Source organism: Scyliorhinus canicula, chromosome 7 (genome assembly GCF_902713615.1).
Source record: "Scyliorhinus canicula chromosome 7, sScyCan1.1, whole genome shotgun sequence".
Lineage (NCBI taxonomy): Eukaryota > Metazoa > Chordata > Chondrichthyes > Carcharhiniformes > Scyliorhinidae > Scyliorhinus > Scyliorhinus canicula.
The window spans coordinates 43,054,035-43,075,411 of NC_052152.1; the positions used below are offsets into that span (position 1 = coordinate 43,054,035).

Consider the following 21,377-nt stretch of genomic DNA (forward strand, 5'->3'; position numbering starts at 1 on the left):
CTAGCCGCATCGCGCCTACGGAGCTGATGCGCCAACATCCTGCTCGCCTTCTCTCCATACTCATATACCGCGCCCTGCGCCCTCCTCCACTGTGTCTCCGCCTTTCTGGTGGTCAACAAGTCAAATTTGGCCTGCAAACTACGCCGTTCCCCCAGCAACCCCTCCTCCGGTGCCTCCGTGTATCTCCTGTCCACATCCAGGAGATCCCCCACCAGTCTCTCCCTCTCCTTCCTCTCCCTCCTTTCCCTATAGGCCCGGATGGAGATCAGCTCCCCCCGGATCACTGCTTTCAGAGCCTCCCAGACCATCCCCACCCGGACCTCCCCCGTGTTATTGGTATCAAGATACCCCTCAATACTTCTCCGGACCCCCCTACACACCTCCTCATCAGCCAGCATCCCCACATCCAGGCGCCAGAGCGGGCGCTAGTCCCGCGCCTCCCCCATCTCCAGATCAACCCAGTGCGGAGCATGGTCTGAAATCGCTATGGCCGAATACTCGGCATCCTGCACCCTCGGGATCAACCCCCTGCTCAGGACGAAAAAATCTATACGGGAATAAACCCTAAGGACATGAGAGAAAAAGGAATACTCCCGCCCTCTCGGTCTCCCAAACCTCCAGGGATCCACCCCTCCCATCTGGTCCATGAATCCCCTCAGTACTTTGGCCGCTGCCGGTCTCCTACCCATCCTTGAACTGGATCGGTCCAGTGGGGGATCCAGCACTGTGTTAAAGTCTCCCCTCAAGATCAGGCCCCCTGCCTCCAGGTCCGGAATGCGGCCCAACAAGCGCCTCATGAAGCCAGCATCATCCCAATTCGGGGCATATACATTAACCAGCTCCACCTTCTCTCCCTGCAGCCTACCCTTCACCATAATATATCTGCCCTCCTTGTCCGACACCACCTCAGCCGCCTCAAACGCCACCCTCTTCCCCACCAGGATCGCCACCCCCCCGGTTCTTAGCGTCCAATCCTGAGTGAAAAACCTGCCCCACCCACCCCTTCCTCAGACGAACCTGGTCCGCCACCTTCAAGTGGGTCTCCTGGAGCATAGCTACGTCCGCCTTCAACCCCTTCAGATGAGAAAATACCCTAGTTCCCTTAACCGGCCCATTCAGCCCCTCACGTTCCAGGTAATCAGCCGGATCAGAGGGCAACCCGCCCCCCTCCCCCGCCGGCTAGCCATAGCTTATCAACTGCTCGCCCCAGGCCAGCTCGCCCCGCCCGACCCGTTCCCCATGGCGATAACGCCTCCCCTCTACACCCCCCCGGCCCACACCAGCTCCTTCCTGGCCATTCCAGCAGCAACCCGGTATCCCCCCCCACCCCCCCAGGCTAGGACCCCTCCTAGCCGTGACGCACCCTCCATGGTACTTCCGTGAGTCAGCTGACTTCTGCTGACCCCGGCAGCTCCCGCCAAAACCCATCCCCTCAGTCATGGGGTCATCCCCCTCTTGCCACACCTCCTTGGCACCGCTTCAGCGCGGGAAAGACAACCATTAGAGGCCACACCCACACCGCCAGCTCCGCCCCCCCTGCCCCGCGGCGCGGGAAACCAGAGGAAAGCCCGCGCTTTCACACTGCCACACCCCACCCTTCTGACGCAGCTCTCCAAAATCCAGTTTCACCCCAACTCAACCCCCAGCCCAGTACAGAAGAGAACATATAAAACACAATCCCCCACATTTCCTACATATCCCACCCCCATACCCAACAGACAGACCCATCCGGAAACAGAGCAAAAAGAAAACCAGCATAAAAAACACACATGTCAAAGTTGAACAGCAACAGCGAAAACAGCAACGGCCATAGTGTGTCCCCAGACCCTAGTTCGAGTCCAGCTTCTCCGCCTGTACAAAGGCCCACGCCTCCTCCGGGGACTCGAAGTAATGGTGCCGGTCCTTATATGTCACCCACAGACGCGCAGGCTGCAGCATTCCAAATCTGACCTGCTTGGCATGCAGCACTGCCTTCGTCCGGTTGAACCCGGCCCGCCGCTTAGCCACCTCCGCACTCCAGTCCTGGTAGATTCTCACTACCGAATGCTCCCACTTGCTGCTCCTCTCTTTCTTGGCCCAGCGCAGCACACACTCACGGTCGCTGAATCGATGGAACCGCACCAGCACCGCCCGCGGGGGTTCATTTGCCTTAGGCCTCCTGGCCAGCACTCTGTGAGCTCCCTCAAGCTCCAGGGGCAAATGGAAGGACCCCACTCCCATCAACGAGCTCAACATCGTGGTCACATACGCCGGGAGATCCGATCCCTCCAGCCCCTCCGCAGGCCCAGGATCCTCAAATTCTTTCGCCTCGTGCGAACGTCCAGCTCCTCCAAGCGGTCTTGCCACTTTTTGTGAAGTGCCTCGTGCAACTCCACTTTCCCCATGAGGACCAGGGCCCCCTCCTCCCGCTCAGCGGCCTGCTGCTGCAACTCCTGAATGGACACCTCCTGGGCCGCCTGAGCTCCAAGCAGCTTGTTGGTAGTTGCATTCAGGGAGTCCAGCAGCTCAGCCGTCAGCTCCGCAAAACAGCGCAGAAGAGAGGCCTGTTGCTCGTGCGCCCACTTCCACCAGTCCTCGGGTGTTCCGCCGGCCGCCATTTTGTCCTTCTTCCCCCGCTTTTCTTGGGGAGCTGCTGAGGCCTTTTCTTTTGCCCCACTCCGGGTGAGCACCATAAATTATGGGGAATGCTCCTCTAGACACCTTCCCCCACCGGGATTCGTCGAAACAGCGCCGTTTGGGGCCCTCAAATCGGCCCAAAAGTCCTTAAATAGCGGGAGCTGCCGAACGTGCGGCTTAGCTCCGCATAGCCGCAACCGGAAGTCGTTTTGCATTCTTTCATGGGCATGGATGTCACTGGCTCGGCCAGCATTTCCTGTCCATCCCTAATTTCCCTTGAGAAGGTGACAGTGAGCTGACTTCTTGAAAGGCTGCAATCCATGTAGTGTGTGCTGTTAGAAAGAAGCTTCCAAGAACAGTGAAGGGACAGCAGTGCAGTTCCAAGTCAGGATGGTGTGTGGCTTGGAGATAAACCTGCAGGTGATGGTAACTGCTGTCCTTGTCCTTCCAGGTGGTAGAAATCGCAGGTTTGGAAGGAGCATTCAAAGGAGCCTTGGTGTGTTGCCGGCGTGCACATCTTGCACACTGCTGCCACTGCATTGATGGTGGAGGAAGTGAAGGTTGAAGGTGGTGGATGGGGGTATCAGTCAAGCGAGTTGCTTTGTCCTGGATGGTGTTGAGCTTCTTGTGTGTTGTTAGAGCTGAACTGACCCAGGCAAGAGGACAGTATTCCATCCCACGCCTGACTCATGCCTTGTAAATGGTGTACGGCTCTGGGGAATCAGGAGGTGAGTTACTCGCCGCAGAATTACCAGCCTCTGCTCTTTCATACAGTGTTCACACTCAATCTATCTGTCTTTCTGCAGGAGAAGATAGCCCACAGCAGGAGGGAGGAGGAAAAGATGGGAGGTGAAACGCCAGAGCTGAGGAATCTTACCCAATTTGAGCAGCAGGCTGCAGAGTCGGCAGGGAAGGATGCAGACCACACCTGCACTGAAGACAAGGTCTGCCTCCCCCAACAACCAAGAGAGGAAACATGGATTATAGAGAGACTACATTCAGACAATGACTGTAAGAGATGTGTGGAATGTTTGAGCCAGCCTAGGCAGTTACTCATTCTCCCTGTTCTCCATTCCAGGTACCACCAGGAATGGGGAAAGGCCATCCTCCTCGACAGAACAAAACCCCAGTCTCCATGCCATGTTAGTGGTGAAGAAGATGCTTCTTATGTGTAGAGCCATCACAATGCTCACCTGCACCTTCCAGAGACACACACATCAGTGAGTCGTAATTCTAGAGTCAGCTCAGGGTCACTCTCTGGTGGCCATTTCATGGGCACATATCCACAGCAAAAGAGGTGGTGTGAGCCAAGGTCTCTGACACATCGGAGGACTGCGGAAGACCAGGCAATAGGTCCAGGCCAGATGACAAGCCTGTGCAATCGACCCTGGGACATATGTTGAAGATACAAAGAGAGATTCAGGAGATATCAGGCAGAGCTGTCAGAGGCTGTCAACTGACTGGGGTAGGAGATGAAGGAGTCCGTCTGCATTATGTCTGACATCGTAGCTTCAACATGTGAGCACATCAAAGTCTCCATGTTAAGGGTGGTGTCTGCCTCGGAGACCAGGTCCAGAGATAGTGCATGTCTCCTACCAAAAATGCCCCACCACCATTTACACTCTGTGGTGGCATGACTAGGAGGTTTACGGTACCTTAGAGTAGTGCTGCCATTGGTGCAGAGGACTCGCTGCCCATTGGCTCAGGCAGGTCATGTGTCTCTCTGCCAATTGGAGGAGGTTAGTCATGTGACTGCTCGCCGATTGGCCGAGAGGCCGGTAGCCCCTCCTACGAGGCGGGGTATAAGAACCTGTAGCAGCCGGCAGTTGGCCTTTCTCTGCAAGTCAACTGCCGGGCACACAACTAGTTCATTAAAGCCTGATATTTGGAACTTCTTCACGACTCGAGTCCAATTGATGGTTCATCACCCTCCCCCTGTCACCCACCAACTTCCCCATCACCATTGACCCACCCAATGGGACCTCTACTCTCCCCTCTATCATCTTAAATCTCTCCCCATTCCCCTGGACCCCATCACCATCCACTGCATCGTGTCTTTCCTCCTCTCAGAGACGATACCCATTGTCATGTCCATGCTGACACTGCCCACTCCTGCTATCTATGCCACCTTTCTTGTGCCTCTCCAGAACCCTCTTAATGATACCTACAGCCACCAAAAACACATCCTGACCCTCCCTGCTCTTCCATATCCCACTTCCCCCTTTAACTGCCACGGTTATCTCTTACCGCCAGTATCCTGAGTTCTCCCCCAGGACTCCAGGATTCTACTGTTGCCGCCACAGGCCCCACCTTCCAAAGCACCCCACCCCACCCTTCCATCCAACCCCCACCAGCCTTCCACCCCCACTGTGTGCCTTCCACTCCCTCTCGTGACTTAGTTCCCAATGTCGATCAGCGGGACACTCAATTGGCCTTTAACCCATCACGAAAGGCAGGATAACACGCTTCCAAACTAATTTCCCAATGTCAGGAAACTGATTTTTTGACTAATGCCAAATCTGACACCCCTGCCTGTCATGAATCCCACCACTGTTGGGAGAGGAAGATTCCACCCGTTAACATCTCAACAAACCTCTTCTTGGTTAGTAGGATCTGGGAAACCATAAATGAAAAATAAAGAAAACATTTGGAATTTCTGTTTTAAAAAGGGAAAATTGATGCAGAATAAAGAACACTGCGTTAGAATTACTCAAAAAAGAACTTAAGTTAATAGAAAATTGAGGAATAATAGAATAATAGAAAATAGTGAATGAAAAAGTTAAATAATAAGTAGTATAGATAAAAGACAAACTGAACATCTAAAATATAAAACCATTATTTTCGCAAGTGATTATTTTTGTTGCCTAGGATATCTCCTTGTGCCTGGGTAGCTCTATTACTCTTATATTAGGGTCCATTTTGATCCCATAGTATCAGAGAATGTCATTTGAAGTAATGTTTTACACATGTACAATCTCTATAAGGTATGTTGCTGCCAAATTATGACTTTCTCCATGGCTACCATTGATATCCCTGTATGATTTCTATTTCAACAATGTTCGAAGGTGGAATGCTGCTCTTCATCTGAAGCATTCCCTACAGTTGCAAGACAATCTCAAAATTGTTGTTACAGTTAAAAGATGAACAAAAGTACAAAATGCCAATATTTTAATGTAGTAACTTTTACAACATGACTTCAATCAAAGCTTGAAGTGAATATTAATTATGTGACACAGAGATGGTAGTTTACGTCAAATTAAGCAGAATACTTATATATATTGACAAACCAGCAAGTTAATTTGTGCCAACATTGCAAATTTTCCAGATATGGAGTTAACCATGTAATACCTTAAATGTCCAGGTCCGACTACATTTTAGAGGGTAATAGCTTGGGTAATATGGACTGCTGATATTTCCTTCCAATCTCGCCCCATTCGTTGAAATTATAGTGCTTTCGCGTTCTAAGCAAACATAAATAAAACAATCAATTTTAAGCTTTTATATTTCATATTATCTGCCTCCCACATTTTAGTTGAGTTCCCATGGAAAGTCTCATCTTGGTGGCCAGGCAATTTGATTTCAGACCAAGATTGCTCAAGCAGCTTTACAGGATTATTCATAGCCGTTAGTTAATTTGTTTTTTTTTTAAGTGTTGTTGACAGAAGAATGTTGGCTGGGGCCTTTTTCACTTTGCACTGTGGCCCATTTATGGCCACCTGAACAGGCAAAGTCTCAGTTTACTGAGGGGTGAAATTAGTCTACGTTATGGAGTCACAAATGTTTACAGCATGGAAACAGGCCCTTCGGCCCAACTTGTCCATGCCGCCCAGTTTGTATCACTAAGCTTGTCCCACTTGCCTGCATTTGGCCCATATCCCTCTATACCCACCTGTCATAATATACACACAGGTATATAATGGAGTGCAGACAGACAGTGATTGATACACAGGATGACCAGTAAGCACACAGAACACAGCAGCCAATCACCAGACAGGACACGGCCACTATAAAGCCAGAGGGCACCAGTTTATCCGCTCTCTCGGGATCCAGCCTCTGAGACAGTCAGAGCTCGTGAGCTAGCCAGTGCAAACACCATGTGGTAGTCAGTAAGTCTGGTCAGGCTCGCATTAGGTCTCCAGTCAAGTCAGCATAGTGTCAACCCACAGTTCAACATGTAAAATAGTTAGATGTTAAATAAAATCGTGTTGCATCTCATCAAGTGTTGGAAGTCTGTCTCTCGCTACACTGCATCAAGCGCAGTCCACATAGACCCAGCCTGCCCAACACATCACCACCCTGCCCATGTAACTGTCTAACTGCTTTTTAAAAGACAAAATTGTACCCGCCTCTACCACTGCCTCTGGCAGCCTGTTCCGGATGCTCACCACCCTGTGTGTGAAAAGATTTCCCCTCTGGTCTCTTTTGTATCTCTCCCTCTCACCTTAAACCTATGCCCTCTAGTTCTAGACTCCTCTGCCTTTGGGAAAACATGACGACTATCTACCTTATCTATAGAACATAGAACAGTACAGCACAGAACAGACCCTTCGGCCCTCAATGTTGTGCCGAGCCATGATCACCCTACTCAAACCCACGTATCCACCCTATACCCGTAACCCAACAACCCCCCTTAACCTTACTTTTATTAGGACACTACGGGCAATTTAGCATGGCCAATCCACCTAACCCGCACATCTTTGGACTGTGGGAGGAAACCGGAGCACCCGGAGGAAACCCACGCACACAGGAGGAGGACGTGCAGACTCCACACAGACAGTGACCCAGCTGGGAATCGAACCTGGGACCCTGGAGCTGTGAAGCATTTATGCTAACCACCATGCTACCCTGCTGCCCCTAATTGCAGCTCCTCATTATTTTATCGACCTCTATAAGATCATCCCTCAGCTCCTACGCTCCAGGGAAAGAAGTCCCAGCCTATCCAGCCTCTCCTTATAACTCAGACCATCAAGTCCTGGTAGCATCCTATATTAGCAGTGCAATATGGCCTGGTCGTGAATCATCTGTCAACTTTTCGTAGCAGCTGAGTTCCTTTCCTCCAAAGTTCACAGAATTATATTTGAATCGCATTTTAAAGATTTGTTTCCCAACCTCATTGTTGCTTTTACTTGATTTGCATTTAAAATCATGGCAATATCTTCCGGGTCAATGCAAAATAAAAACTGGCACAGCGGAAAATCAGCTGCTAATTAACTAGTTCACCTCTGATATCTCCAATGATGCATCACTTCCCATAGCCTCTTCACCTCTCCCACTACTACACTGAAGTGTAACTAGGTTCTGTTCAAATCTTGGGGTGGACGTTAATGCCAGCCTGAGACAAATTTGATGGCAGGGATATTTAATCAAGCAGGAAGGTGGCAGGCAGGTAGGGACCCTGTCACCTTCCCACTTCAGCCCTAGTTCGGTTTGTGATGGAAAATCCTGATGATGGTCTTCCCGCCTCATCACTATTCATGCCAACGATGGGCCCCATCCCACCACTACTGATATTAACCCATGTGGGGAACATAGCAAGCAAACCTGTGCAAGGTTGCAATTGCAATTTCCCAGGGGCTCTCTCATTCAATGGCACTTGCTGCCTAATCAAGGGGCACTGTATAAGGAAAGGGGGATCAGCAGGGGGTGGCATGTGGCGCAGTGGTTAGCACTGGGACGGCGGCGCTGAGGACCTGGGTTTGAATCCCTGCCCTGGGTCACTGTCCGTGTGGAGTTTGTGTCTGCGTGGGTTTCACCCCCACAACCCAAAGATGTGCAGGTTAGGTGGATTGGGCTCACTAAATTACCCCTTAATTGGAAAAAAAAATAATTGGGTATTCTAAATTTATTTTTAAAATAAATAAATAAATAAATCCGGAAAGGGGGGGCAGCACTGAGAGCCACCCCCTATATGTGCTGCTAAACCTCTCCCACTGGCAACCCACCTTCGATTGGCAACCAAGCATCACTCACCTGTGGTCTGGGATCCAATTTTGATCCTCAGCCTCAGGTAGGTGACTGGCAAAAGTCATCGCCTCACCAGTGGCACTGCTATACAATAGCGATTCTGGCATTTGGTTGACTGGCTACGCTCAGTGGGCAGGACTCTGCACTGGGGTCCTTGATCCCAGGGAAGGCATGCCATTGTCCAGTTAGGGACCCTAAAAGAGGCACCACAGCGCTCTCACTGACCCGCACCAGCCATTTATTTGGAAGAAGCACTGGGTGGAATTTAAAGAAGCAGACAAAATGGAGGGTGAGCTGGCTGGATTGGACAGGAGAGTGTCCCGCATTTAGTGAGCAGGGCCTGAAGAGCCCTGTTGTAGGAAACCTGCTGGCAGCAAGAAGGTAATAGGACTCATTATGCAAAGCCAATTATTCTTGAGCTCACCAAGATGGCTCAAGCATTTAGCTGGATTAGCACAGGTTTCTCCTGTTTCCACCACACCCCACCCCCGCAGCAACACACCTAGGCTCCCAGCAAAACCCATTGCTTTTGCCGGCAGTCTACTAGGAAGGCCCTTCACTCACAGGCACCTGGCAGCCAATAAAAGTACCCACATTGGGAAGGCAGTATCAAAGGCACGCACCCCCTTCTATCTAACCCCCTTACCTCTCTCATCACCTGTGATCTCATCCCTGCCCAACTCACCTATCTCTAGAGATCCAGTGATTCCCCTGCTGAAGGCTTCTGTTTTACCTGCAGCAGTCACCACTCCCAGAGGCGCTGTTGGTGCTGGAGAGCAGAGCTCGGTTCTGACTTGCTGGCAATTCTCAGGGGCAAGATCTCCACTCTACTGGGGATTTGATGAAGTGTAAGGCCTGAAGTTGTCCAGGCAAATACCAGTTTGGACTAAAACACTGGACCTGTGGCAGGACAAAATGGTTCCCCAACCAGTGTACTCAACAAAATTCTGTTCATTCTGTCTGGAAGCCACTCGTACCACGGAGCGGGAAGAGTAAAAAAAAAGAAAATCAACTGCTATATGTATTCTGATATGTCTCATAAACACTTCTGTAGCCCCTGTAAATAAGCCTAGTCCATATAGCGAATAGCATGCAAGTGTATATGCAGGATTTTGTTCTCATAGAGCTGGTTTTCCTCTGTCCCCCTCTTCCAAATTAGTTCTGGGATAAGGGATGAAATAGCAGGAAAATCCACTGGGTAAAACAGAATTACATGTGTCCTGAGTTCATCAGCAGTATTAATTATCTCGGGACAAACCTGACAGTGGGAACTGTTTTAGTGATCAGAAACCAAGCAAATCTGATGTCAACCTCAAAATATTTGAATTTGCATAAAGAGCTTTTCTCTTGACTAAATAACATAACTTGAGAATGTTAAAGCATCTACCCTGAATTCCCCAGTTTCACATTTCAATTTCCTATCGTGCCCATTGGCAAATGATGGAAATTGTAGGGCGCAATTGAACGGAAATTAAACAGAGTCATGGGGCGAAATTCTCCGCGGACCGTCGTGACGCCGATTTCCGGCGAACAAAAGTGGTGCAGATGACTCCGGCGTCGGGGCTTCTTTTAGGCCGCTAATCTCCGTTCCCGGAGGGGCCAGCATCGGACCGACGCGATACGCGTCATTTTAATGCGCTGCAGAAGTGGCGCGTTGAGAGAGAGAGGACAGGTACCGGCGTAGGGAGAGGAGGGAGGGGTAGGGAGAGGAGGAAGGGGGAGGGAGAGGAGGGGGGGGGGGGGGAGGGAGAGGAGGGGGAGGAGGGGAGGGGGGAAGGAGAGGAGGGGAGGGGGGAAGGAGAGGAGGGGAGGGGGGAGGGAGAAGAGGGGAGGGGGAGGGAGAGGAGGGGAGGGGGAGGGAGAGGAGGGGAGGGGGAGGGAGAGGAGGGGAGGGGGAGGGAGAGGGAGAGGGGGAGGGAGAGGGAGAGGGAGGGGGAGGGGGAGGAGAGGAAGAGGGAGGGGGAGGGGGAGGGGGAGGGAGAGGAAGAGGGAGAGGGAGAGGGAGAGGGAGGAGGGAGGGAGGGAGGGGGAGGGAGGGGGAGGGGACAGGGAGGAGAGGAGGGAGGGAGAGGGAGGGAGGGAGAGGGAGGGGGAGGGGGAGGGAGGGAGGGAGGGGAGGGAGAGGGAGGGAGGGGGAGGGAGAGGGAGGGAGGGGGAGGGAGAGGGAGGGAGGGGGAGGGGGAGGGAGGGAGGGAGGGGAGAGGAGGGGAGGGGGAGGGAGAGAGAGGGAGGGATGGGAGGGAGGGAGAGGGAGGGAGAGGGAGGGGGAGGGAGGGAGGGGGAGGGAGGGAGGGAGGGGGAGGGAGGGAGGAGAGGGAGGGGGAGGGAGGGAGAGGGAGGGGAGGGAGGGAGAGGGAGGGGAGGGAGGGAGGGGGAGGGAGGGAGGGAGGGAGAGGGAGGGAGAGGGAGGGAGAGGGAGGGAGAGGGAGGAGAGGGAGGGAGGGAGGGAGAGGGAGAGAGAGGGAGGGAGGGAGGGGGAGGGAGGGGGAGGGAGGGGGAGGGAGGGGGAGGGAGGGGGAGGGAGAGGAAGGGAGGGAGGGGAAGGGAGGGAGGGAGGGAGGGAGGGAGGGAGGGAGAGGGAGGGAGAGGGAGGGGGAGGGAGGGAGGGAGGGGGAGGGAGGGAGGGAGGAGAGGGAGGGAGAGGGAGGGAGGGGGAGGGAGGGTGGGGGAGGGGAGGGAGAGGGAGGGAGGGAGAGGGAGGGAGGGAGAGGGAGGGAGAGGGAGGGAGGGAGGGAGAGGGAGGGAGGGAGGGGGAGGGAGGGGGAGGGAGGGGGAGGGAGGGGGAGGGAGGGGGAGGGAGGGAGGGGGGAGGGAGGGAGAGGAAGGGAGGGAGGGAGAGGAAGGGAGGGAGGGAGGGAGGGAGGGAGGGAGGGAGAGGAAGGGAGGGAGAGGAAGGGAGGGAGGGAGGAAGGGAGAGGGAGGGAGAGGAAGGGAGAGGGAGGGAGAGGAAGGGAGGGAGGGAGAGGAAGGGAGGGAGGGAGAGGAAGGGAGGGAGGGAGGGAGGGAGGGAGGGAAGGATGGGGGGCGGGAGGGAGGGAGGGAGGGGGCGGGAGGGAGGAGGGAGGGAGGGAGGGAGGGAGGGAGGGAGGGAGGGAGGGAGGGGGCGGGAGGAGAGGGAGGGAGGGAGGGGCGAGGAGAGGGGGGGAAAAGGAGGAGAGAGGGGGGTGTGTGTTTACCGGCCTTCAGAGGGAGGGGGTGTGTGTAACGGCCTTCAGAGGGAGGGGGAGGGGTGTGGGGGTACCGGCCTTCAGAGGGAGGGGAGGGGGGTGTGGGTACCGGCCTTCAGAGGGAGGGGGGTGTGTGTACCGGCCTTCAGAGGGGGGGGGGGGTACTGGCCTTCAGAGGGAGGGGTGTGTGTGTACCGGCTTCAGAGGGCGGGGGGTGTGGGTACCGGCCTTCAGAGGGAGGGGGAGGGGGTGTGGGTACCGGCCTTCAGAGGGAGGGGGGTGTGGGTACCGGCCTTCAGAGGGAGGGGGAGAGGGGTGTGGGTACCGGCCTTCAGAGGGAGGGGGGTGTGGGTACGGCCTTCAGAGGGAGGGGGGTGTGGGTACCGGCCTTCAGAGGGAGGTGGGTGTGGGTACCGGCCTTCAGAGGAAGGGGAAGGGGGACGGGGAGGGGAAGGGCGACGGGGAGGGGGAGGGGGAGGGGGAGGGGGAGGGGGGAGGGGGAGGGGGGGGGGAGGGGGAGGGGGAGGGGGGAGGGGGAGGGGGAGGGGGGAGGGGGAGGGGGAGGGGGGAGGGGGAGGGGGAGGGGGAAGGGAGGGGGGAAGGGGAGGGGGAAGGGGAGGGGGGAAGGGGAGGGGGGAAGGGGAGGGGGAGGGGGAAGGGGAGGGGGAGGGGGGAAGGGGAGGGGGAGGGGGGAAGGGGAGGGGAGGGGGGAAGGGGAGGGGGAGGGGGGTAAGGGGAGGGGGAGGGGGAAGGGGAGGGGGAGGGGGGAAGGGGAGGGGGATGGGGGGAAGGGGAGGGGGAGGGGGGAAGGGGAGGGGGGAGGGGGAGAAGGGTGAGGGGGCGGGGGGGGAGGGGGGAGGGGGAGGGGGGTGTGTGTACCGGCGGTTGAGAGAGGGGGGGGCGGCGTTAGGTTTGGAGGGGGTAGGGGTGGTGGTTGAAGGGGCGTTCTTAGGCGGTGGTGGCTGAGGGGGGTAGGGGTGGTGGTTGAGGTGGGTAGGGGTGGGTGGTGAGGGGGGTCAAGGGGTAGGTGGTGAGGGGGAGTAGGGGGGGTGGTGGTGAGGGGGGTAGGGGTGGTGGCTGAGGGGGGGTAGGGGTGGGTGGTTATTGAGGGTTTAGGGGGGTCGAGTGGGTAGAGGGGGGTGTTGGGTGAGGTGGGGTCAGGCAGGATGGTGGGCAGAGGGGAGAGGGTGGGGGCAGAGGGCGGCGCCGCTTGCCCCCAAAGGCCCAACAACCACTATCCCTACCCACTCTCCACCCCTACACCACCCCACCCCCTCCCCCCACCACCCCCCCCCTACCCATCCCCCACCCTACTACCCTTATCCCCATCCACACCCCTATCCCTACCCTCACCACACCTACCCCCCTCCCATTCTTTCCTATCCTCCTACACCCCCTCCCCCAGCACACCCCTACCCCCTACCACCACCCCTACCCCTACCCCACCACCCCTACCCCCTCTCCCCCCACCCCTACCCCCCTCCCCACCACCACCCTACCCCCTACCCCACCACCCCCTACCCCCCTCCCCACCACCCCTATCCCTACCCCCACCACCCCTACCCCCCTCCCCACCACCCCTACCCCCGTCCCCACCACCCTACCCCCTTCCCCACCACCCCTACCCCCCTCACCACCACCCCTACCCCCCTCACCACCACCCCTACCCCCCTTACCACCACCCCTACCCCCCTCCAACGCCGCCCCCCATCTCTCTCAACGCCGGTACCCCCCCCCCCCGTCTCTCTCAACGCCGCAACCCCCCCCCCCTCAATGCCGCAACCCCCCCCCTCAACGCCGCAACCGCCCCCCCCCCCAAACGCCGGGACACTCTCTCCCCCCCCCCCCCCCCCCCCCCCCAAAACGCCGGGACACTCTCTCTCTCTCTCTCTCCCTCCCACCCCCCCCAAACGCCCCCACACAAACGCCGGGACTCTCTCCTCCTCCTTCCCCCCACCCCCCGCACTCGCCCTCGGTCACTGAACGGCGTCAACCATCATCAATGGTTGACGCCGTTTTAAAGCTACTCTGTTTTTCGCCGACGTGCCCCATGGCCACGTCGGCGGGACTTCGGCCCATCCGGGCCGGAGATTTGGTGAAAGTAAAAATATAATGAAATCCCGCCGGCGCCAGCTGTTCTCAGAGGCTGCCGGCGGGATTTGCACAACGCCGGTTTTTGGCCGGTCGGAGATTTAAAAACCCAGCGGGAGCGGGAATAACGCCGCCGCTGGCCGATTCTCCGACCCTGCGTGGGGTCGGAGAATTTCGCCCCTGTTTTGGGCGCATTTAAACCGGGTCATTCCCGCCACTTGCAATGCCAAGAACTACCCCGCTATTAAACGGGAATCTGCTTCATTTTTGGGCCTCCGAGAGAATTCCCGACTGAGGCCACACTTAGGCTCATTTCCTGCATTACCGAGTTCAGTTCGACAGTGCAGGAAGAGATCGGGGTGCCATTTTTAGACCACCCACCTCGCTATTTAGGCGGTCATTGAGTCCCCTGTACCCTACCTCATAAGGGCAGGGCATCCCCAGGACCAATCCCCATCATGGGCAAGATGCCAGCTTGTCACCTTGGCATTGTGAGCCTGGCACCCTGAATGTTCCCCTGCCAGCCTGGCAGTGTCACTTGAGCACCTGGCATGGTCAGGGTGGCACCCAGGTGGCACTGCCAGAATGCCCAGGTGGCATGCCACAATGTTAAGTTGACGGTGCCATGGTATCTAGATGAATCGGGGTGTCAGGGTACCTGCCTGCCCAGAGCCCGACTACCCAAGGGCCCTGATCACCTGGGAGATCCCTCCCAAGTGCCGGTACGCCTGGTCCACGTTTGTGTAAACCACTGCTAAACAGCGCCCACTTGGGGTCTCCGAGGCAAGACTGTTAGATCCCGCACCTTGGGTAACTCTGGTGCCAACTTATTTAAGTGAGCTTAACTGCACACTTAAATATGAAAATTAGATCTCGTGAGGTGTAGCAAGCTTCGTAAATCTCGAAGGGGCCTGTTGCGAGATTTACTGGCCTCGTCATAGCCGTTAGATCGTGCCCATAATCTTTACTGCTGCTCCAATCGGCTGCCCAGGCTTTCAGAGCTGAATTTGCACAGATTTAAACAGGGCACACTTGTAAATTCTATGATTCTATGATTCAATGATTCTATGAATTCCTGTGTCTCTGCCCTCTTGTTCTCGGTTTTTTCCCATCTCTCTCACTCCAACTGGGTGGCTACGTTAAAATTCATTTTTTTTAAAAATCCAGTTTGAAAAGTTTTGCACATGGATCAGCAAACAGCATTTGGCAAACTTGCACAAATGTCAATTTTGAGTTAAATAGGCAGACAATCGGCTATAATAAGCTGTTCAGGTCAAATTAGGTGAAACTGGATTAGTACATTAATAATCAGTTTACCTTGTACAATTATCACAAACTTGTTTCATAAATACCTAACTATATTGGCAACCTGATAAGAAGCATGCAGCAATGTGCATTATAGAACTATAAATTATTAAATGGATATCACTAGAGATGTACCATGAATTAAGTTATATGTGTTAAGTTCTGGTTGCGGCTATGCGGAGCTAAGCCGCACGTTCGACACTCCCGCTACTTAAGGACTTCTGGGCCTATTTGAGGGCCCCAAACGGCCCTGTTCCGACAAATCCTGGTGGGGGAAGGTGTCTGGAGGAGCATTCCCCGCAATTTATGGTGCTCACCCGGAGTGGGGCAAAGGAAAAAGCTGCAGCAGCTCCCCAAGAAAAGCGGGGGAAGAAGGACAAAATGGCGGCCGGTGGAACACCCGAGGACTGGTGGAAGTGGGCGCAGGAGCAGCAAGCTTCTCTTCTGCGCTGTTTTGCGGAGCTGAAGGCTGAATTGCTGGACTCCCTGAATGCGACTACCAACAGGCTGCTTGGGACCTAGGCGGCCCAGGAGGCGTCCATTCGGGAGTTGCAGCAGCAGGCCGCTGAGAGGGAGGAGGAGGCCGTGGTCCTCATGGGGAAAGTGGAGTTGCACGAGGCACTTCACAAAAAGTGGCAAGACCGCTTGGAGGAGCTGGACGTTCGCACGAGGCGAAAGAATTTGAGAATCCTGGGCCTGGCGGAGGGGCTGGAGGGATCGGATCTTCTGTCGTATGTGACCACGATGTTGAGCTCGTTGATGGGAGCGGGGTCCTTCCATTTGCCCCTGGAGCTTGAGGGAGCTCATCGAGTGATGGCCAGGAGGCCTAAGGCAAATGAACCCCCGCGGGAGGTGCTGGTGCGGTTCCATCGATTCAGTGACCGGAAGTGTGTGCTGCGCTGGGCCAAGAAAGAGAGGAGCAGCAAGTGGGAGAATTCGGTAGTGCGAATCTACCAGGACTGGAGTGCGGAGGTGGCTAAGCGGCGGGCCGGGTTCAACCGGACGAAGGCGGTGCTGCATGCCAAGCAGGTCAGATTTGGAATGCTGCAGCCTGCGCGCCTGTGGGTGACATATAAGGACCGGCACCATTACTTCGAGTCCCCGGAGGAGGCGTGGGCCTTTGTACAGGCTGAGAAGCTGGACTCGAACTAGGGTCTGGGGACACACTATGGCCGTTGCTGTTTTCGCTGTTGCTGTTTTGCAATTTTGACACGTGTTTTTTATGCTGGTTTTCTTTTTGCTCTGTTTCCGGGTGGGTCTGTTTGTTGGGTATGGTTGTGGGGTATGTGGGGAATGTTGGGGGTTTGTATTTTATATATTCTCTTCTGTACGGGGCTGGGGGTTGGGGTGAAACTGGATTTTGGGGAGCTGCGTCAGAAGGGTGGGATGTGGCAGTATGAAAGCGCGGGCTTTCCTCTGGGGCAGGGGGGGTGGAGCTGGCGGTGGGGGTGTGGCCTCTACTGGTTTTCTTTCCCGCGCTGAAGCGGTGCCAAGGAGGTGTGGCAAGAGGGGGATGACCCCATGCCGAGAGGGGATGGGTTTTGGCGGGAGCTGCCAGGGTCAGCAGAAGTCAGCTGACTCACGGAAGTACCATGGAGGGTGAGTCGTGGCTAGGAGGGGTCGATAAGCTATGGCTAACCAACGGGGGAGGGGGGCGAGTTGCCCTCTGATCCGGCTGATCACCTGGAACGTGAGGGGGCTGAATGGGCCGGTTAAGAGAACTAGGGTATTTTCTCATCTGAAGGGGCTGAAGGCGGATGTGGCTATGCTCCAGGAGACCCACTTGAAGGTGGCGGACCAGATTCGTCTGAGGAAGGGGTGGGTGGGGCAGGTTTTTCACTCAGGATTGGACGCGAAGAACCGGGGGGGTGGCGATTATGGTGGGGAAGAGGGTGGCGTTCGAGGCGGCTGAGGTGGTGTCGGACAAGGAGGGCAGATATATTATGGTGAAGGGTAGGCTGCAGGGAGAGAAGGTGGTGCTGGTGAACGTATATGCCCCGAATTGGGATGATGCTGGCTTCATGAGGTGCTTGTTGGGCCGCATTCCGGACCTGGAGGCAGGGGGCCTGATCATGGGGGGAGACTTTAACACAGTGCTGGATCCCCCACTGGACCGGTCCAGTTCAAGGACGGGTAGGAGACCGGCGGCGGCCAAAGTGCTGAGGGGGTTTATGGACCAGATGGGAGGGGTGGATCCCTGGAGGTTTGGGAGACCGAGGGCGTGGGAGTATTCCTTTTTCTGTCATGTCCATAGGGTTTATTCCCGTATAGATTTTTTCGTCCTGAGCAGGGGATTGATCCCGAAGGTACAGGATGCCGAGTATTCGGCCATAGCAATTTCAGACCCTGCTCCGCACTGGGTTGATCTGGAGATGGGGGAGGCGCGGGACCAGCGCCCGCTATGGCGCCTGGATGTGGGGATGCTGGCTGAGGAGGAGGGTAGGAGGGTCCGGGGAAGTATTGAGGGGTATCTTGATACCAATGACACGGGGGAGGTCCGGGTGGGGATGGTCTGGGAGGCTCTGAAAGCAGTGATCTGGGGGGAGCTGATCTCCATCCGGGCCCATAGGGAAAGGAGGGAGAGGAAGGAGAGGGAGAGACTGGTGGGGGAGCTCCTGGATGTGGATAGGAGATACGCGGAGGCACCGGAGGAGGGGTTGCTGGGGGAACGGCGCAGTTTTCAGGCCAAATTCGACTTGTTGACCACCAGAAAGGCGGAGACACAGTGGAGGAGGGCGCAGGGCGCGGTATATGAGTATGGGGGAGAAGGCAAGCAGGATGTTGGCGCATCAGCTCCGTAGGCGAGATGCGGCTAGGGAAATTGGTGGAGTGACGGATAAGGGTGGGAATGTAGTGCAGAAGGGGACAGAAGTAAATGGGGTCTTTAGGGACTTCTACGAGGAACTGTACCGGTCGGAACCTCCGATGGGGGGGGGGGTGGGGGGTGGAGAGCCGATAGAGTTGGAGGAGCTAGTCAGGGGGATTGGACAAATGCAGTCAGGTAAGGCGCCGGGGCCGGATGGACTCCCGGTGGAATTTTATAAAAGATATGCGGATCTGGTGGGCCCCCTGTTGGTGCGAGCCTTCAACGAGGCTGGGGGGGGGGGGGGGGGGGGGGGGGGGGGCCTTGCCCCCGATGATGTCGCGGGCGCTGATCTCTCTGATACTGAAGCGGGATAAGGACCCCTCGCAGTGTGGATCATACAGGCCTATCTCGCTCCTCAATGTTGACGCTAAGTTGCTGGCGAAGATCCTGGCCACCAGGATAGAGGACTGTGTACCGGGGTGATACACGAGGATCAGACAGGATTTGTCAAGGGGCAGCAGCTCAACACGAATGTGCGGAGATTGCTAAATGTTATTATGATGCCGGCAGTGGAGGGGGAGGAGGAGATAGTGGTGGCGCTGGATGCAGAGAAAGCGTTTGATAGAGTTGAGTGGGGGTACCTGTGGGAGGTGCTGGAGCGGTTCGGATTCGGGGAGGGGTTCATCAAATGGGTGAGGCTGCTCTACGCGGCTCCGATGGCGAGTGTAGTTACCAATGGAAGGAGATCGGAGTACTTTATGCTCTACCATGGGACCAGGCAGGGGTGCCCCTGTCCCCCTTGCTCTTTGCATTGGCGATTGAACCTTTGGCTATGGCGTTGAGGGAGTCAGGGAGATGGAGGGGTCTGGTGTGGGGTGGGGAGGAACATCGTGTATCGCTGTATGCGGACGACCTGCTGTTGTATGTGGCGGACCCAGAAGGGGGAATGCCGGGGGTGATGGAGCTGTTAGCGGAATTTGGGGGCTTCTCGGGCTATAAGTTAAATTTAGGCAAGAGCGAGGTATTTGTAGTACACCCGGGTGATCAGGAGGAGGGAATTGGGTGGCTCCTGTTTAAGAGGGCAGTGAAGAGTTTCAGATGCCTGGGGGTGCAGGTGGCCAGGAGTTGGGGGACTCTCCACAAGCTTAATTTTACCAGACTGGTGGAGCAGATAGAGGAGGAATTTAAAAGGTGGGCCATGGTGCCGCTATCGTTGGCGGGTAGAGTGCAGTCCGTCAAAATAACGGTTCTCCCGAGGTTCTTGTTCCTCTTTCAGTGTTTGCCCATCTTTATCCCTAGGGCCTTTTTTAGAAGGGTGACTAGCAGCATCATGACCTTTGTTTGGGCGCATGGGACCCCGAGGGTGAAGAGGGTCTTCTTGGAGCGGGGTAGAGATGGGGAGGGGCTGGCGTTACCCAATCTCCCGGGGTATTATTGGGCGGCCAATGTGTCGATGGTGCGCAAGTGGGTGATGGAGGGGGAGGGGGCAGCATGGAAACGGATGGAGAGGGCGTCCTGTGGAGATACAGGCCTGGGGGCCCTTGTAACGGCGCCGTGGCCGCTCCCTCCTACGAAGTATACCACGAGTCCGGTGGTGGCAGCTACCCTCAAGATTTGGGGGCAGTGGAGGCGACATAGGGGAGAAATGGGGGGCTCGATGGAGGCTCCATTAAGGGTTTCCCCATTGGTTCGTCCCGGGGAACATTGATGGGGGATTCCAGGGTTGGCACAGAGCGGGCATCAGACAGCTGAGGGACCTGTTTATTGATGGGAGGTTTGCGAGCCTGAGGGAGTTGGAGGAGAAATTTGGGCTCCCCCGGGGAACATGTTCAGGTATCTGCAGGTAAAGGCATTTGCTAGACGGCAGGTGGAGGGATTCCCTTTGCTTCCCGCGAGGGGAAGACGGGACATGGGCTGATGCCCTGGAGAGGGTTAATTCTTCCTCCTCATGTGCGCGGCTTAGCCTCATCCAATTCAAGGTGCTGCACCGGGCCCACATGTCCGGGTCTAGGATGAGTAGGTTCTTTGGGGGCGAAGACAGGTGTGTCAGGTGTTCGGGGAGTCCAGCGAACCATGCCCATATGTTCTGGGCATGCCCGGCACTGGAGGAGTTCTGGAAGGGGGTGGCGAGGACGGTGTCGAGGGTGGTGGGATCCAGGGTCAAGCCAGGATGGTGACTCGCGATTTTTGGGGTTGGGGTGGAGCCGGGAGTGCAGGAGGCGAAAGAGGCCGGTGTGCTGGCCTTTGCGTCGCTAGTAGCCCGGCGGAGGATCTTGCTACAATGGAAGCGTGCAAGGCCCCCAAGCGTGGAGACCTGGATCAATGACATGGCGGATTTTATCAAGCTAGAGAAGGTCAAATTCGCCCGTGAGAGGATCGGTACAAGGGTTCTTTAGGCGATGGCAACCTTTCCTCGACTTTCTGGCTCAACGATAGGGTACTGGGACAGAAGCAGCATCAACCCGGGGGGGAGGGGGGGGGGGGGGGAAGGGGGAACGATGACTGTGTTTGTTTATTTAATTTTAATTTATTTTTAAGTTCTCTTGTTGTTCACTGGGTTTGGGGGATGGGGGGGATGTGATACATGCGTTGATACGGTCTTGGGGGTGTTACAGTTATTATGGGGTTATTTTGTTGCATTTCATTGTCTGTTGTCATATTTTCTGTAAAAAATTCCAATAAAAAATTATTTTTTTTAAAAAGTTATATGTGTTAAACTAGGGTTAATTTTCTGTTATTGATTAATGTCACTATGAACTGGATAAAGTGGTCAGAGCTTAAAATGTAATAAATCAGAACTACAGTGCAGACATGTGGCACAGCTTACTTTCTTTTGGAATTGCTTCAAAGTAACCATTTATTTCTTTGATTCCACGCACTCGGAGGGATTTGAATGACAGAAACATGCCATTGCCAGTAGATACAAAGGAAACTGGGAAAGAAACAAAGTGTTCGCAGACTCTGAAATTAACAGACATAAATGACAAAAATAAATGTCAACTTATTAATTACTTGTTTAAGATACCATAACATTGGTCATAGTTCCTATTTTAGAAATTCCAAACATATAGGAGGACTTTCATTATCTATGATTGTAATATAAAACAATATACAAGAAATAAATTAGTTTCATACTGTTGTAATTCAATTACAAGCTAAAGACAGCATGCAAAATGTGTTTCCTGCTAAAGGATTTTTAAAAAAATTCCAATTAAGGGGCGATTTAGCCTGGCCAATTCACCTACGCTGCATATCTTTGGGTTGTGGGGGTGAGACCCACGCAGACACGGGGAGAATGTGCAAACTCCACACGGACAGTGAGTTGGGGCTGGGATCGAACCCGGGTCCTCAGCGCCGCGAGACAGCAGTGCTAACCACTGCAACACCTCGTCTGCCCTGCAAAAGTATTTTGTACATTATCGCAGAAT

General features: G+C 55.2%; 1 protein-coding gene across 1 annotated transcript in view; it reads right to left on the reverse strand.

Annotated features, from left to right (window-relative positions):
* Positions 1-21,377, reverse strand: part of tmprss7 (transmembrane serine protease 7) — a 125,483-nt gene that overhangs the window by 44,795 nt on the left and 59,311 nt on the right. The window contains exons 9-10 of the mRNA XM_038801875.1: positions 20,777-20,910; positions 5,965-6,077 (exon numbers count right to left, since the gene is read on the reverse strand). Coding sequence (XP_038657803.1) covers positions 5,965-6,077; positions 20,777-20,910 — 247 coding nt within the window. The remainder of the gene's footprint in view (positions 1-5,964; positions 6,078-20,776; positions 20,911-21,377) is intronic.